This window comes from Sylvia atricapilla, chromosome Z (genome assembly GCF_009819655.1).
Source record: "Sylvia atricapilla isolate bSylAtr1 chromosome Z, bSylAtr1.pri, whole genome shotgun sequence".
NCBI classification, from domain to species: domain Eukaryota; kingdom Metazoa; phylum Chordata; class Aves; order Passeriformes; family Sylviidae; genus Sylvia; species Sylvia atricapilla.
In genome coordinates, this window is record NC_089174.1 from 26,775,104 (window position 1) to 26,793,028 (window position 17,925).

Consider the following 17,925-nt stretch of genomic DNA (forward strand, 5'->3'; position numbering starts at 1 on the left):
AAGTCTGTCTTGTCTTGTTTTTTGGCTGGTCTTTTATCAAAAAGAAGTCTGATGTATAAACATGTTTCTATCATTCCTCCACTTCTTTTAAAATAAGAATTCCAAATAGGTCATAGATTCAAACAAAAACAGATTATTTGCTGTGCTTTAGTACATGCATGATAAAATAATACATCGTATCTAAGCATTTTAAGAAGTTCACAGGCTCTTTAAAAAGCCTAGCACTCTGCAAATGTTAATAACCACATTTAATATGAGTATAAAAGAGTCAATAGAGTTTATTTGGACTAATATGTCACAATTAATTTAGCCAGGCAAAGAAGCGTGAAGTAAATGCTTGTTTTTCAGATTTGGAAATAGTCAAAGAGAAATGGAATCTTTCACCCCAAATTATCAGAGTGATCTATAGATCAGAGCCCAGCATAAATCTCAGAACTGCCCAAGTGCAACTTATGTACTTAATCTTCCATATTTCTTTGCTTTTTCTATTTATGCCATAAAACCAATTCCTGTGATTGTTTCAATAAAGAAAAGTCAGAAGAAAAAAGCCAAGATTAAAGTAAGCATGGATTCTTAATTATTTCCTTATGGAAAACAGGGTCAACTGGAGGGTCAACTCTAGGTGTAAAGTACAAACAGCAAGATTGTGAGAAAATTCAAATGCTTTTAACTCATCTTCATTTTTTCCAAGGCTAGTAAGGTGATGTGTCTATAATCACCTCCGTTTGGAATCTGACACAAACAACTCGCACATTAAAAAACAAACAAACAAACAACTTCTTAACTTATGAAAGAGGACATAAAAGTGAGCACTGTGATAACTCCTCCCTGAATTGTGATGGTCTAATTCATACCAACACTGAAACCATTGCTGGCCTTTAAGAAAACCTAGGAGGATGCTGAACATTACTTCATGCTATAGAAAACTGTGGACAAATTCCAAGTGGAAAAGAGTTGTGAAGGGAGTGCTGCCTAAGTTAGAGTCTAAAAAAAATTATTGAGAAATATCAGTAATCTAAAAATATTACATAATTTAAATTGTACATCTAGGGCAATTGACCAGGATAAAATACATGCAGTTGTGACTCACACAAATATAAAATTAAACACATAAAGTATAGCAGTATAAAGTCTACACGTTTCTGCCTTTTTTTTTTTATACACCTTTCTATAAAATATATGCTTTTCATATATTTTGACATTTGAACAGTTGAGGTGCAGTACTGTCATAAAATACAGGCACCTTGCCAAACTGTATGAACAATTTTTGGGGAGAGCATAGAAGACACTAAAAAAACCCACCCAAACCCCATGTAAGAAAACCTTCAAACCAAGCAAACATTCCAACCAGAAAGTCATATTGAGAGACGAACTGGAAAGCAAAATAAGATGAAATAGAGACCCTGAAACAAAGATGTACTTCAGGGGGAATAGAAACAAAATAACATCTTGGATAACAAGAAGTTGCTATGAGAAAGAGAAAGTTCTTTGCCACAAAATTCACGTAGTCTTAAGAAAAGAAAATGAAATTTGGAGAAAACAGCATCAACAAATTAGTTGGACACCAACTATATATCACATCACAATTGAAACCACAACTGACTTCTACAAAAAAGTGAAGTTGAGATAATTTTTTGTAACTGGCCATCTTGAATGAGCATCTGAAAAATTAAAATAGGCAGTTGTTTATTAACTCTGAACAGATAATTAAGCTAGGTAACATAAAAATGAAATATGAAAGAACTATTTTTTAGCAAAAAATTAAGACTTGATTATGTGTACTTATTTTTATTGAAAAGAGAGCAGAAACACAAAGGAGACCAACAACACTCAGGCAGTGCTGTAAACCAAGCAGTAAAAATAATTCTCTGACTTCACTTTAACGAATACATCTGAACTCCCATGAGTCAGCTGTGCACCATGGGCTTGCCCAAATATTGAGTTTAGCTCATGGTAGCAACTAAATTGGTGATACAGGGATGAGCTCTGTATTATTATAACTATTATAATAAGCCAAAAAGTTCAGAATATTTTGTCTTGGATGAACCAAAGAAGTTTCAGGACTGAAATATTCACAACTCTCCCTATAACGTATATATGCTGACAGAACTCTGTATCCAACTATCAGGGATGTAATCTTGAGATATCCTTACAACATTTCACTTTAAAACAGATGCTCAAATCTCAAACTATAACTTGTCAGATGCAGCCTGATACTGCACCGTAAGTATAAGCACATATAAACTTAAATTTATACTAGAATAAGTAGATGTAGTTGAGTTCTTCAACTTTAAAACAGATGCAATGCTGCAAAACTAGCTTATGTTTCAAAAACAAGTGCCATTTTAATCAAAATTATCATTTCAGATAATTTATAACATAAAGGAAAAAAATTTATCCCTCTGGACAATTAGATCTTTAGATTACCATCAGGGAACATACCTATATATAACTTACGTATTTTCAGGTTTATGTCTTCAAATAAAACTCTCAGGAAAGACATACTTCTGTTCAAAGCACTATTGAAGGAACTGAGAGCCAGGGATTTGGAGGCACAGATGACTTAAAAGACTTTACAAGCACTGCACACACTAACCAGGGTTAGGCCATGTTATAATATGCTACCCAAGATAGCATTTCTTGGCACACTACATTGCAATTTGTGTGCATGATTGAAAACAGGTTTTTTTTAATATATACGTCTTTCAGACTTTTTCTGAAAAAGACAATGGAAATACAAATTCAGTTCACTGAAAAACTATTAAAACATCAGAGATAAACATGCCAGTTCTCTGGCACCAAAATGTAGATTTTCCATCATTAAGTCTATTGACTAAATGTATTTGAGACTTTAATGATAAACACACATCAGATACATATGTAATTCCTGGTATTACTTGAGCGCATCAGCAGAGAACGGATGTAAAATGGATGGTAATCCTGGGTGTTCAGATTTTATAGCAGGTATTTCACTACATGGCACACAGCACCTTTAGGCTTAGAGGCTGTCAGGCATCTTCTGGGCTATTACATTGTTATTACTTAACTTTGGCATGCTGTTTTCCTAATATGCAACCACTGAACCACTCCAATAATTTGGCAGTTATTTGAATTCCAAACCCAAGAAAAAGATCATCACCACTTGAAATTTAATGTTGTTGATGTTGTATTTCCAGTAAGTCACTAGTTACCTCCAGTTTCCCATACTTTTTCTTGTCTACCAATATTGCCAGAGGGGTGCAATGTGCTATAAACTTATGTTGCCATTTTACCAAGCAATAACCTTTTCACGCAAATGGTCTTAGCAGCTACATTCATTGGCCTCCCAATAGATGAGAATTTTTCTTAAACAGAATTCCGACAATTCAAGAACATCTTCTACAGTTTCAGGCAACGGTGGCTCTAGCACTTTTCTTCTAGTTTTCCAGTATTAAGAGCAGACTGATGGGCTTCCTAATGAGCTGGAAGAGCCTGCTTAAGTCCATGAATTTTGCTTTATTTTTTTGATTTTTGTAAGTATCAATTTCTTGGTACTGAGTTGGGCACTTAAAACACTTACCTGGATAGGAGAGATGGGAAGAAATCAGAATAATGTACTTTATTTTTACATGATATATATAATAAAAACCTGATAGAGTTTCATTTGTAAAAATAAAAGGAGCATAAGATACCAGCAGCTGTTTTTCATTTTTAGAAATATCAGGAATATCAGATTTTTTTTTCTGATTTTGCAATGCAATTCTGAGTCACACTACAAAGGGAATATACAGAAAGAGCTTTTCCAGTTAATAACACACAAGGAACTGTTAGTCTTTAACATAAGTAATCACACTTGTTTATATAACACTAAAGACTTCTTAACACTTGGAATTTTCTAAGGAATCAAAATGTTTAAACTCATGTAAATTCTACCTTATGTTGTCTCCTTGCACTTTTCTTCTTGATAGGAGTGCATTCACTGGGCACACTTATCAGAGAGTGCCAACTCTACTGTGCTTCTCAAAACAAGATCAAGACATAATAAACTATGGCCATTTTCCCCTCCAGGATTAACTTATCTTTCTTTCTCACACAAACACACAAACAAAAGCTTTCCTTCTGGAAGTTAATGCTCTTAAAACCAGCAACAGGAACCTTGGTTGCACATGCTCAATGAGTATCAATTCTCAGAGGATTTACAGATAGATGACAAGACAGAGGAAACATTTTGCTTTGTCATTTGGTTGCACAAATCCATCTCCCTGCCCCTTCATGTGGATCAACTTTACAAACAGATTACTTTCCCTATGGATACATAAAAGATACAGTTCAAAGATTCTGTCTTTAGCCAAAAGAATTAAGCATGCCTGAAAACACTGACTCATTACCTGTCTTAAATTTGTAGTTTTTCTAGTCTCACTGAACATTTTCCGCTCACCCTTTCCATTCTCACTGGGGCCTGTAGTACATTTCTGGTATCAAGCTTTTGTGACAGTTGGAACTTCCATTCAAAACACTTCTGAGATTGTGGTGGGGTTTTTTTTTGTTTGTTTTTTGTTTGTTTGTTTAGCATTTTTGTGGGTTTGTTTTGATTTTGTTTTGGTTTTGTTTGTTTTGTTTTGTTGTTGTTAGTTTGTTTTTTTTTTTCCAGTAATATCTTTGAGCTGTTGAACTACAGTGCTTCACAGAAAAGTACCACTCTCATGTGTGTATAATATCCCTGTAAAAATGGTAAACTGCATTAAGTATCTTGAAGACTCGGTGGAAGGAGGGTCTCTGTACAATCTGTGATGATGATACATGTCAGGAATTGTAGTTCTCTACCATTGTTGTTTTCAGTGCAAGCGTTAATATGGAAGCATTCATAACTTACATTCTTCCCCTGTATCTTGCTATTGGAGGTGTCAATCAACTGTCAGTGCACCCAGTCTGATTCACCTTCATTACTTGTTGGATCAAGCTGTTCTGTCCTTGGCCTTTAAGAGACATCCTGAAAAATACCCACATGCTCCCTGCGTGTCACGTCATTGTTAACTTCATGGTTCTCCAAGCATATAACCTTTCCTGTGCTTTTAAACATTCCTTTATGTCCTTTAAAATTTTCACCACTGAGAGCCAAGTGCAATTTTGATTATGCTGCAGGTCATCCTTTATGTCCAGCTTTTCCTGGCCCAAAACATACTACAAATACCTAAGGGTCTCATTTTTATACTATACATTATCCAGGCATTGATATTCTGCCTCACAGGCATTGTGTGCAAGTCTGGAAAATCATCTGGAGAAGGAGATTGTGGCCATCAGTAGCTTGGCTTTCCTTTATTAAAAAAAAACCCACCAATAAACCACAAACCACTCAAATGGTTGCCAAATCAACCACAAAAACTTGAGAACCTCTTGTTATGCCACTTTTCCTGTATTTTTTTCAAGGAAAGCATAGAAACAAGACTACTTCTAATATTCTCCTCTATTATTCCCATGACAACTCATACCCAGTAAGATACTGATTACGCATCACTCAAGTACTCAGTTAAAATTGAAATGAAAGTTGCAAGTTGCTTGTCTTTTGTGAGTGCTAACATAAAGCTTTCTGGGACTGAAAAAGTACAGCCATGTGTATGTGCAGCACCATGTATCATGACACCACTACCACAGGCATATCTGACTCTAACAGCAGTGTTCATCCCACCCAGCTTTTGATCCATTATACTCTCAAAAGCATATTCATTGTGTTTGAATCACCTGGGGATGCAAGCCAAGTAACACTCACAAAACTGTTAATCAGCTTCCTCTGAGCTTTACTAACTATGATATGCTTGCCCACATTCTGGTCTAGCACATCAAGTAAGTGAAATGAACACATTCAAATCTAAAGCAATCACACCACTTCTGAGTCTGAGCCCTGTCTAGGGACAAGACCGTACTTCAGCAAACTTGAGGTGTTCAGCCAGGCAACAAAATTAAGAAATGCAGCCCTCACAGGAACGCAAACGAGTGGTAGAAAGATTCTTGGACTAGCAATTTAAAATCTGAAAGGAGACAGCCCTTTTGTGTCAGAGATTAACAATATCTCTGTGAAACACTACCGAAGTTACTAGCAGCTTATTTTGACACTGAACTTAAAAGAAGAGTCCTTCCAGAATGAACAAAATCAAAGCTGTAGTTAAACTCAGCTCATTGCAATTGCTACTCTGATGTTGAAGATGATGCTAGCTTTGGTCTAGTCTACCTCCATGCTCTCAAACAGTGGCAGTATAGTGGAGTGTGTATGGCAGCCTAGTTTGAATGCAAAGGGGCAACTGGAGAAGACATCTATAGACTGTTCCAGAGACAGTAAGGGAAGAGTGTGGTGCAGGGGAGGAATGGCTAACCAAAGGTGGGAGTGACATGGACATAACCCAGTACAATCCTGTACTCTCCCACTGGAAGCCTGGGGAGGGATTGATACTGGCTGAGCTAGCAGACAGATGGACAATTGCAAAGCCAGGTAGGTGGGGAGAAGACTGGAGAGAGATTTGTCAAAAATTGACAGACTTCATTTATACTGACATAAAATTTCAGTTACAGTCACAGTAATTGATTCTAGGCTCTAAAATATAGTCTGGTATATACAGAGATCATGCTAAACAGTTTGGAGTTCAGGTTATCAAATTTGGAAGATGAGGAACTTTCAGGAAAAGAAAACAAAGAAGAATCAGTCACACAGAGAAGTATTTACACTTGAATGTGATATTCATCAATGAATGCAAAATTCTTCATTTCATCAGTACTCTTAGGAAGACTGCAGACTGTTTAACACTAACATCTGGTGTTTGACATGGAAAATTCTTGGGAAACTGTGGCTTCATACATTTAGTGTAACTTCCATTCAAACTGAGAATACTCAGGACAAAAAGAATTCAATTCTGTAACACTGACGCCCAGCATAAAGACAATTATTTTAGTCAGTGATGCAGGAAATTATACTATTAAATTAATTCAACACATTTCAAAAAAATATAAGATGTTGACAGATGCATCTATTACAGAGAAAAAAGTCTATCTGGCATCTGATATGGAAATTAATATCTACTGTTTCACACTGAAATAAGAAGGGAAGGTAACATGTAGGAAAGTAAATTGAGTATTAGCATTTTACTGTTTTCAGCATAAACATATTGTTGGACAATACAAATATCCATGTGCCTAGTAAGGCAATACATTCCTTCGGGAGCCAAAGGAGATAACAATGATAAGATAACAATGTTTCCAAAAATTAATACTTATAGAGAAGTGGGTAGGGAGTGAGATGGAGATTATCTGTGAAATCCAGGTAAGTTATTAAATCACTGGAACATAACAACCAAAACTTAAATAAAAAGGAGAATGAAGTTTTTCATGGGTTCCTCCAAAACACCAGCCATTTGCCCCCACATAGCCAAAATCAAACTGCAAAATTGTAATGAATTAATGATAAGCATATTATACAACATTTATGGACTATCACATCAGTATTACAAATAAAATTAATTCATACAATAATTATGTCTTTACAGTTTATGTACTGCAAACAAAATATTTCCATAAGCAATGTTAAAAATCCATGTGTGTAAGAATCTACTGTTAAAGGCAGTAACAGAAGTTTTACATCAATAATAATATCTATCCTAATCAGTATGTTTGTGTTGTGAGTAGAATTCTTCAGGAAGGCTGTGGAGAGGAGAAGGGAGTAGGTTGTGGAAAAATCCTCCAAACCGCAAACGAAAGACAGCAGCTATTCAATGTCTGATCCAAAGCCTTTGAAGCTAGCAGCAAGTCTCCAATTAAAATGCAGAAGACTCTTTTTAGGGGCCCTTTGCATGATTTAGTACATTTCCTCAGATTAAATCTACAGTGCGTGCAGAGGGGTTTGTTGAGATATTTTCCACTAGGAAGTACATTTTTAAAATAAATGAAGGCAAAGATCAAAAGCATACATTTAAGACTATTAGATAAAATAAAAACCTTTATATTTCTGAAAATTAGAAAATACAGATATAACTTTTCCTCTATAGATCTATGTGTTTAATCAAAAATTCTACTTGATTCAGAAATTACATCTTTCTTTTTCTGCCACAAAGCTCAAAAGTACTAGGAGTATTAACTTTAAGATTTCCTTAATAAATAAGTGTATTTAGTAGAACATCTTGTGTATTCCTTCAGCAAGAACAATGCTTTATATCCATCTAGTCAGTTATTCCCAGACACTTGCTGTGCCAATTAACTGTTAATTAAAGCCTCAAAGGTAGCAGCCTTTCATAAACTGCCTTTCACATCCTGTTGATGTGAAAAATGTTTTCAATATAAATCTAAAAAGAAGAAGAAAATTAGAATTGTGAGTACTCTATCCTTGCTCTTTTTTTGTTTACTTATTACTGAGAGGCTGTGAATTGACAGACAAATTTCAGGCCATCATTTGCGTATTTTAAAAAGGACATGAATCTGACAAATGCTATTTTGATAATGTCATTGAAACACTTTTGAAAGAATTAAAGTTAATACATATTTAGCCCTGTAGCTTCACCCTTCTACTTCCTGTCTGTGCTGGAAAAAGAACACCTTTCTACCTCTTTCTCATTTTCACCTTTCTACCTTTTTTGCCCAAGGACTTACTTAGCCCCACATGAGAGATTTAGTGAATTCAAGAATAAGTTTAGGAGGAAACAGAAATGTTCTTCTCACATGTGAATAAATCAAAGTCCTGTTTGATAAATCATAGAAAACCCTTTCATATAACTGTTAGTATTTTAGTTGGTTCCCCCATCCCAAGGTCATTTGAGTCATATAGGTAAAGTGCCACAGATATTAAATTCACTCACCCCAGAACTTCTAAGTGTAACATGTCAGTCTTTAGTGCTGAGTTGCTTCTGGAGCAGGTATTTTTAACAGATGCCCAATGTCAACCCTCCAAAATTATGTTAAGCCGAGCTGTCCTCAACAGGCAGTTTAGATTTTAAATGATCAAACTCATACTGTGTACCCTACACAGTTGCTTAGTTAAATCCTGGCATGTCTCCCTATGGCTGTTCATGAGCCGCCTGAGATCCTGTTTCCAAAGTCTTTGAATTCCTTTTAAATTCCAAACAAGACAAAGTTGGTTTCTGTACATGAAGCAATCCAAAATAAGCTTGCCAGGCCTTAAATTAGGGAAAAAAAAAGGCAAAAAGCACTACTAATGACTTACATTTCTGACCTACAAAAAATTTCTCGACACACGTAGAAACTGTGGCAAGCTTTTCAGTAATCTTGAAATTCAGAGGGATGTTGCCCAAAAATACTCTGAGGATCATAATACACTCGAAATTTGCTGTGCAGAATCCTCTTTGCAGACAAGCATCTGCATGATTGAAACACAACAGGATTTGAGCAATGGATGGAAATACAAGACTTAACAGGAAAAGGTGGCATTCTTCTCAAGGACCACAGATTAAAGATCAATGTAAAAGAAGGGAATACTATTCTCCTAAGGTAATGTGAAGATTGCATCTGGAAGCAAAAAATATAGGTGGTATTTATCATCTGTGAATGCTTGTCCTGCAGGTCAGAAACATACGCTTAATCCAATCTCTCATAATACTGTATATTGTAACTCTGTTCTTCACTCAAAGTAAAATACAATAGTCATTTCTGTTTCAACCTGCTCCCCAAATCAGACAGTTGCTGAATTTTGAAATACATTGAGTTTATTCTTTAGAAAAAATAAGAAGTATTTTGACTTTTCTGCTTGTAATGAACAGCATTATTAGGATTAGTTTTCAATTTATAACTTCAGTGTCTTGGAGCACTACACTGGTGAATCAAGCTTCCCATACATTGCAGAAATATATACTGTGTGCAACAGTTCAAAATGCCATCACAGCTGCAAATGTGAGTTGAAAATATGAGCTGTATGACATGTTTTTCTAATTTTACTAATGTCTGTCAAATATATTTGTAGTAGACAGTGCTCAACTTGGAATAAAAAAGTGCACAGGGACTTGGAGAAAACCTACAAAATACAGGTTCTGTTTTTCAACAGCTGTAAATAGAACCAACAATATAAAGCCTAGTAACATTTGGTAACATTTATTACAACTTTTACAATAGAATTTATCACCTATTGGTAGCAATGGTGCCAGCTGCAGCAATATTCAAATGGATTAAAAATATTTCAGCAGACATGCATGAAGAATTGTTCACCTGCTGCTTCTTGTAATGCTTTCATAAAAAGTCTTGTGTGATGGGGCTGGTGACTCTCACCAACCCTGCAACTAGATAAATCTGATCTGCTTATTATCAATACTGCCATATTGAAATTTAAGTCATAGGAACTCCCAGTTAATTGCCACTTGCTAAACGCTTAGCATAATTTTATTGCACTAAACTGAAATATATGCAAACTTTTTTTAAATAGAAAAGTATGCTTAACTTATTCTGAAAAATGTTGGGAACCAGTACTCAGTGAGGAGAAACAATTAAAAAAGTATCTTGACTACATGACCACTATGCAAAACTAATTTTCAGCATTCCACAATGAATTAAAAGCAGACTGCCTTTTGTCAATGAAAACAAACCTATTCTGAAAATGAAAACAGCCACAGGATGTTTTTGTTAAAATATTTTGAAACTCATGTTAATGAAAAGGTAAACCATGTGGTCTGTATGTCATGAGACTACAGAATATTGCTAGGGATAGAAAATTTTTTTTTTTTTTTCTTTTACTGTATGATTAACTGTGGGAAAATAAGAAACAAAATACTGGAGAATTCACTTCCGTTTAGGCACTAAAGAAGGGATGCCTTCTTTAGTTGAGGATACACTATGGCCAACCAAAAGGAACCAATGAAATTAGGATGGCACAGCCACCACTTGTCACATAGTTGTACAAATTCTTTTACTGCAGTGAAGTTAAAACCCTCTATGGGATTAAAAAAGCATCAGCATCCATCCATCAGCTTGATTTGAAATGTAAGTTCCACCCACTAAAAACTGTAAGATTAACAGACTTTAATTCCCCTGAAAAACAGGACCAGCAGCAGAAAGTAACAGAAACAACAACAGTTCAAAATCCCAAAACAATTCCATGAAGATACCTACACTATATGTTTGCAAGAATTAAAGCTAAATTAAAGCCTATTTTAAGACTTTAAGTAAATATGAGAAGCACATCATCAGTCATGACTATGAATATATAAAAAATAATGGGGTGAAAGTAAGATTAATTATATTCCTTCAGCAAACTTGTCAATGATATTGCCACCTTAGAAAATAAAATTACAACTGTAGATCTACAAACTCCTTTCAAAAATAGCATCAATAATTGCATTTTGGTGCACCTTCCAGAAATCAGTATAAGTCTGACAAATTTGAAATCTTGGCAGAAGAATCTCCTATGGTGAAGTGCAAAATGTCACTATTTGAATTTAGCATCCCTCTTCAAGAATGAAATCCCTTTCCATATGTCCTCACACATTCAAAATCTTCATGTCTGCCCCATTTCTAACATTACAGTAACCTGCTTCTGACTACCTCATCTTCATACTGGAAAATCTTGGTCAAATACATTTAAAAGAAGAATGCTTTTTAGCTTCATGTCAGTGCATCTGTGACCTTTTCCTTACTCTCATCTATCATTCAGAAAAGGAAAAACAGTTAAGATGCTTCTACCCAAACACTTCTCCAGAAATCCAAATTTTCCTATTAACTTTTTTCCTATTAATTTTGCTGACATAAAACATTGAAAAGCTTTCTGCACACTATGCTAATAACTGAACTACATCACACATGACTGTAATATGCAACAGCAGAGTTATATTACAAACTAATGATGCCATTAGAGGAGTAAAAGACCAAATTCCACATAAAAACTTAGCCTGTGAAGTATAAACATTTCAGTTTTCAGACCTCCTCAGTGGACCACCTATAGGAATTAAGGATAAAGTGAAAAGGTCCATAAAACTTCAAGTATTGACATTTTTAAACTCAAAATTGCTTTCCGGCATCAATAATGTAACATGTTCCTTGAAATGGTAGTCGTTTCAGCCTCAGCTACTCATTTCAACAAGCGTCTTTGCACTTCTATGTCTTCATTTCATCGCCTACAGACATCACTAGTTAGGCAGTTCATATTTGATACTGTACCATCAGCAGGCTTCAAGAGAAACATTACACTGAAATGAATGAGCCACAGGGGTGTTAGAATTCCACCTTTATTTCAAACTAATGTTTGTCACATTTTGTTTTTAGATGTGGCAACTTCTCTCTGCATTTGAAAGTATTGAGAGCTTTTTACCAACAGCTGCTGAAAGCCTACTTAGATTATTTACACTAATTGAATCATGTATATATACTACATAAACAAAACAAATCTATTTATAAAGACTAAGAAACCACTACTATGCTTCCTGGTATTCTGTTCCAATTACTAGGGACTAGCCCACCAGACTACTGACAATTCCTACTAGACAGCTACTCATTTTTCTGTAGATATGTCCTGGTGGATAAACCTCCTCAGAAAAGGAAGATCTACAATGAAGATACAACACAACAAGCAGAACACACTGTGTCAAATTCATGTACTTGCACCCACACATGCATACTTTTCACACTCAGAGAGGCAGGGAAAGGAAAACAGAAACCAGCAAGTCTTACCTTTTTGCAGACACTTTCAAAATTAACTTCTGTCCTAAGAGCAAGTCTGGAAACTTCATCTGGTTTTATTTCCTGCAGATGAAAGATACGTTTATTCTTCTTATGCTCAAACTTCATGAAGTCTTTCTAGGGTTCCCCTTCCTTATAAACATTCTAATCATGGCACGTCCCTAATCTCTTAAAGGAAGAAAACCAGTTTGTTATATGGTGAATTTTGGTGTGTATGTTAACACTGTATTTGTACTGACTGACCTTTCCAAAACACTACGTTAATACCTAATCTGAGTGTATATACTAGTAGTGAAGGCAAGAGGGATTTTTCAACAGCAAAGTATGCAGAATAGGAGGTTTTATTCACAGAGTATGTCAACTGCCCATATTGTTGTACTACAAATAAACTTTGGAAGGCCTCAAATTCCCAACATATCTTCCGATGAAGTTACATGAGAATTTATCAATATACATGAATATATAAGTTAAAGACAATGAAAATGAAGCTGAGATTAAAAAAAAAAATCTTTTTTCTAAAGAGACTGACTGAATACACAGTTTGCATTCCTGGACTTAAGCATTTGTACAGGCAGCTGAAATAGAAGAATGAAAATCCTGGACAAGCATTTTGTTAAAAGCTGAATATTTTATGAAACATGCCCCCACGACAGATTTTTTGCAGCTTTAAGACACATGCTTTACATAGGCTGTATTAAAAAATGTTCTATTAACCTCATCAACTGAATTAATTGAACACTATTTTCTTCCTGGGACTGCGCAACAAAAATCATGTTACACAGCAATTGCTTCCCAGATGGCCATTTTAAAAGCAGTTTAACTACTCTTACGCCAGACCCAAATAATGTTCACTCAGTTTGAAAGGTTAAAATTCTGCACAAAGTAACTTAGTTATTCTGATAGCTTTTCATGCTCAACAACTACACTGTATTTGTTAATTTCTTTCTTTGCCTCCTTAAGCATTCTTGAAATGTATTCCAATACCTTCATTTTAACTTCAATGTTAAGTTCCATATTCTATCCCTTTTCTGTCGTAAATCTGGAGCAGTCTGTACACTTCCTTACACACAATTTCAGGAAGAACAAGTATCTTACCTTCTTATAAAAGAGGTCATAACTTGCATCTGAAAACCTTATGACTTTTTTTCTTTGTATAGGTAAGATACTTCACAGAGATTTGCAATTTATCTAGATCTTTAAAGTGTTGCATGAATTGCATACGTCTTAGAACTGTAAACAATTATCTACTATGGGAAAAAAGTAATAGAACTTTGTTAAATTAACAACAACAACAATGAAATATCTTTTTGTGAATTTCAGAAGACCTTCCTGACAATAATGCAAAATCATCTCCCAAAGGTACTAGTGGAAGCCCAATGACTTAGAGGACAGGATCCACACTGGAAAAACACTGATGGATGCAGGAAACAATCTTCTACTGGCAGATGAGCAGCTGGATGACCTAACAGAGATGGAAAAGACCTATGATTCAGTTTTCCATGACTTTCCAAAGCGTTTCACAGATGGTGAAAGTAGGACACGTTGGTCAAGCGACATGCTTACTGTCACATAGGAGGCTGGGGTTACGAATGAAGCTCTGGAACCCAATATTATTCATTAAATCAAGCTGTTGGTTTATTAAACAAAAACAACCAAAAAAGATAATTCCTATGATCTTCATCCCAAATAAAACTGCCTATTTCCTGTCTCCTTAGGATTTAAATGCAGCAACAGGGTTCAGGGCAGAGGCAGACAAACTTCAGTGATTCCTTCATGAGAATGTCAGAAGTTTAATTTTGATATGACAATATTGCAGAATTCCCAAGACATTGCAGAATCATGAATAATACTGGAGAATCAATTACACTTTGGAATGTGAAGTCATGAAAGCGACACTGAAATGCCTAGGATACAAAATGAGGCCAAGAACCTTCTGTTCAGGCTTAAATCCCCACATTTATAAATTATGTCTTTCACTTCTCCTGGATTTAACGCAAACTAACAATTCTTGACTTAAATATTCTTCCAAAGAACCTCAGTTTTGTAAACGTAGTCACTTGCCTTGAGTCAAGTGACAATAAATATGTATCAAATACATGTTTATTCTGTCTCTATTAATGGTCAGAAACAGAAAATAAAATATAAAAAGGGGACAGCAGAATTTTTCCCAGCACAGTTTTCTCAACTTTGAGATGCACCTGACTCACAAGGAAAACCTTAGTATTGAATATCTATTATGGAACCCTCCTTCCAATTGTGCTAAGGGATGTCATAAATGGATGCCCCCTCCAGCATCTCTGAGACCAGTCGATGGATTCCTCCTGCCCTGATGCTGCAGCCCAGCTCAATGTGTCCAGAGACCCACAGGTGTCTTTACCAGGCCCATAGACATAGCAGTTGCCTTCTTATTAACAGGTTAAACCAGTACTGAAGCTCAGTTATGCAGCATGTAGCAGTCTCAGGACTCACATGAACTTCAGTAGAGCCAGCAAAGACCTCTTTTCTTATCAGGACTGTAGTTCACTACCGAGAGCATGCTACCTCTCACCCCCTCAACAGCACAAACACATGAGCACTCGTGGATCCCTCAGTATCACCACAGTGTATCTCTCTGTCCATCTCATACCCTTTTGTCAGGGTCCATAGCTCTTGTGCCCTTCTCATGGGCCTCCTACTTGCTGGCTGGCAGCAAGCCACTAGCAGGCAGATGCACACACCTCATAGGCACCATCAAGGGCCCTCTGGCCACCAAATACCCCTTCTGAGATCACAGAACTGCAGAAAGAGAATGGTTAGAAGGGGCCTTAAAGATCCTCTAGTTCCAACCCCCACCATGGGCCACTAGATGAGGTTGCTCAGGGCGCCACCCAACCTGGCCTTGTAATATTCCCAGGGATGGGGTATCCACATATGCTTTGGGCAACATGTGCCAGTGCCTCACCACCCTCACAGTAAGGAATTTCTTCCTAATATCCAATCCTAACCTACCCTTAGTTTAAAGCTATTACCCCATGTCCTATAATTACATGCCCATGTAAAAAGTCCCTCTCCCACACACTGCTACTCCAGTTTGAGTTTTGCTAGTGAAGTGCTTGTGCCCAAGAGATATACACATGGTGTCAAAGCACATAACAGTCTGCTACTACATCAGAAGTAGCACAGGCACACAGGCTGTGACCAGCAGCCCAGTCCAGATGTGCTGAGAGCCTCACAGGCATGATTCACCCCACTCTCACCCACAGATGCATGCAGGACATGCAGTGCCTGACCTCCCTGATGGTGCATGTGTTGTTACTGCCCTGTGCCTGGAGACCCACCCATTGCTGCTGACACCACAGGCTTGGGGCACCTACACTACTGCCCTGACTCCTGTTGCTTGCCCCATAACTCCAGCAGCTGGCACCTAGTTCCTTACAGGACTTGCAGGCAGGGGACAAAGAGGTGAGATTACAAACAGGTAAGACAAGAAAAAAAGATGACTCTGTCGATCAGTTACAGTGCTTGGTCAGGTAAATTTACTGACCAGAATTGACTGAGACTGCTCAGTCTCAATGCTCAATGCTCACTCTCAATTATGCCCCCTAATTTTTCTTCATCCCTTCCCCTTTCCCATACTCCTTTAGCACTGAGAAGATCCACTTCTGGAGGCCCCTAATGAACAACACACTTACTGCCTTCCAAATACTCTCACAGATTGTAGTTGCTTTCTCAAATTGAATTAATGCTTGGTGTCACAATCTGTACCAGCTGGTTTTCAAGAGAGAAACTATGTTCCAGTGAACAAGGAGTACAAAAGTTAAGAGGGAACAAGATAAATATGCTACTTTGAAGTAGCATATGAAGTACAGAAACCACAATAATCCCAGATTAGGGAAATACAGACAAAAGCCTCCTATGAACCAATGCACACACTCCTCCTTGAAAATCATCCCTGTTTTCTCAAATATCTAAAAATACCCCAAGCCAAAACCTTCTAAGTAAGGTGTTGACACTGACTGCCTATGGAGCGATGATAAAAAACTTTTCAGATTAAGAGACCCTTCTCCCCTGCACACTGACCATGTTTTCACTCGTGGAAGATAGACAACTAGCAGAGATAACACACTGCCAACACTACTGGCATTAGTGTTTTAGGTGGTAAATGCTGGCACATTGATGGATAATGGGCAGTAAGCAACAATGGAAGAGATAATTTTCTTTTACTTACAAACTGCACCCCTATCTCAACTTCTGTCATGAAGTCCTTTGGAGACAGGGACACAAACAAGAAAAGACTCTGTAGGCTGATATCCATGACATAAAGCGTAATAGTGCAGCTGTCTGTCCTGACACCTTGGCGGAGCTCACAGTGGCCACTAGAATGCCAAGATGACACTGGAAAGAGGCAGCAAAGAAGTGGCAGCAGTAGGACCAGCCTGACTCAGTTTTTCCAACCATGTGGGGACCAATGCTCATCCCAGCATTCAGCTGCCCAGGCAGCTGCTCCAGTGGGCAGTGGAGTGATGTCAGGAGAATCACCTGTAAGACAGTTGGATCCTGTCAGAGCTGCAGGCAGATGACCAGGCCCTGGCCTGAGATTTGGATGAATAAACAGGATGTGAAAAACTACTGGGCATAAGAAAACTGCTGTTTGTGACAGGTAATGCTAGAAGATGCAGAATGCCTGTAGGGCAGAGTTACACAAAAACCAGACAAGCTCTATGGAAAGATGGAATACAGGGCAGACTTCAGGGGTGGACAACTTGCTAGATACCAAAGTAACTGAAACAGTAATAGCACATGAAGCCAACATTGCATACAAAGTTACAGTGAAACACCAAATTTATGGAAAATCTAACTATGGGTGGGCAAAGACTGGCCTGGACTGGGAAAAGTGAGCCCTTAGTACTTACAGAAACTTAGAACAGCAATGTTGGGAGATTTTTTTTTAACAAGCCATAACTGTCTTAGACAAAAAGACAAGACTATATTAAAGAGAAGTATGTCAAGCGTAAATGGTATGTGAAAATAGGATTTCATGCTTATATTGATTGTGGCTGCTCAGATGAGACTTTATCCAAGTGGTATTGATTAAGACAGAGGTTCTAACCAAAAAGGCATGGAAATGTAATTTACTGAATAGCCTTTGGAAGACAGTAAAAACAAAAAAATTCACTGTCAAATGAGGCTTCAACACATCTCAGAAATGCAAGGTTTTTTCATACAAAAGGTATTCCCAGCTATGCTGTCTCAGGCAGCTTTAGATGACTCAGAAAAAACCCCCAAAGTTTGCCAGCAGCCTGTAAAAGCAAT

The 17,925-nt window shown here is 37.0% G+C and overlaps 1 protein-coding gene across 1 annotated transcript in view; it reads right to left on the bottom strand.

The window, feature by feature from the left end:
- SRFBP1 (serum response factor binding protein 1) overlaps nt 1–17,925 on the bottom strand; it is a 68,925-nt gene that overhangs the window by 10,547 nt on the left and 40,453 nt on the right. Inside the window, exon 4 of the mRNA XM_066340021.1 lies at nt 12,625–12,696. Within this exon, the coding sequence (XP_066196118.1) occupies nt 12,625–12,696 (72 nt within the window). The remainder of the gene's footprint in view (nt 1–12,624; nt 12,697–17,925) is intronic.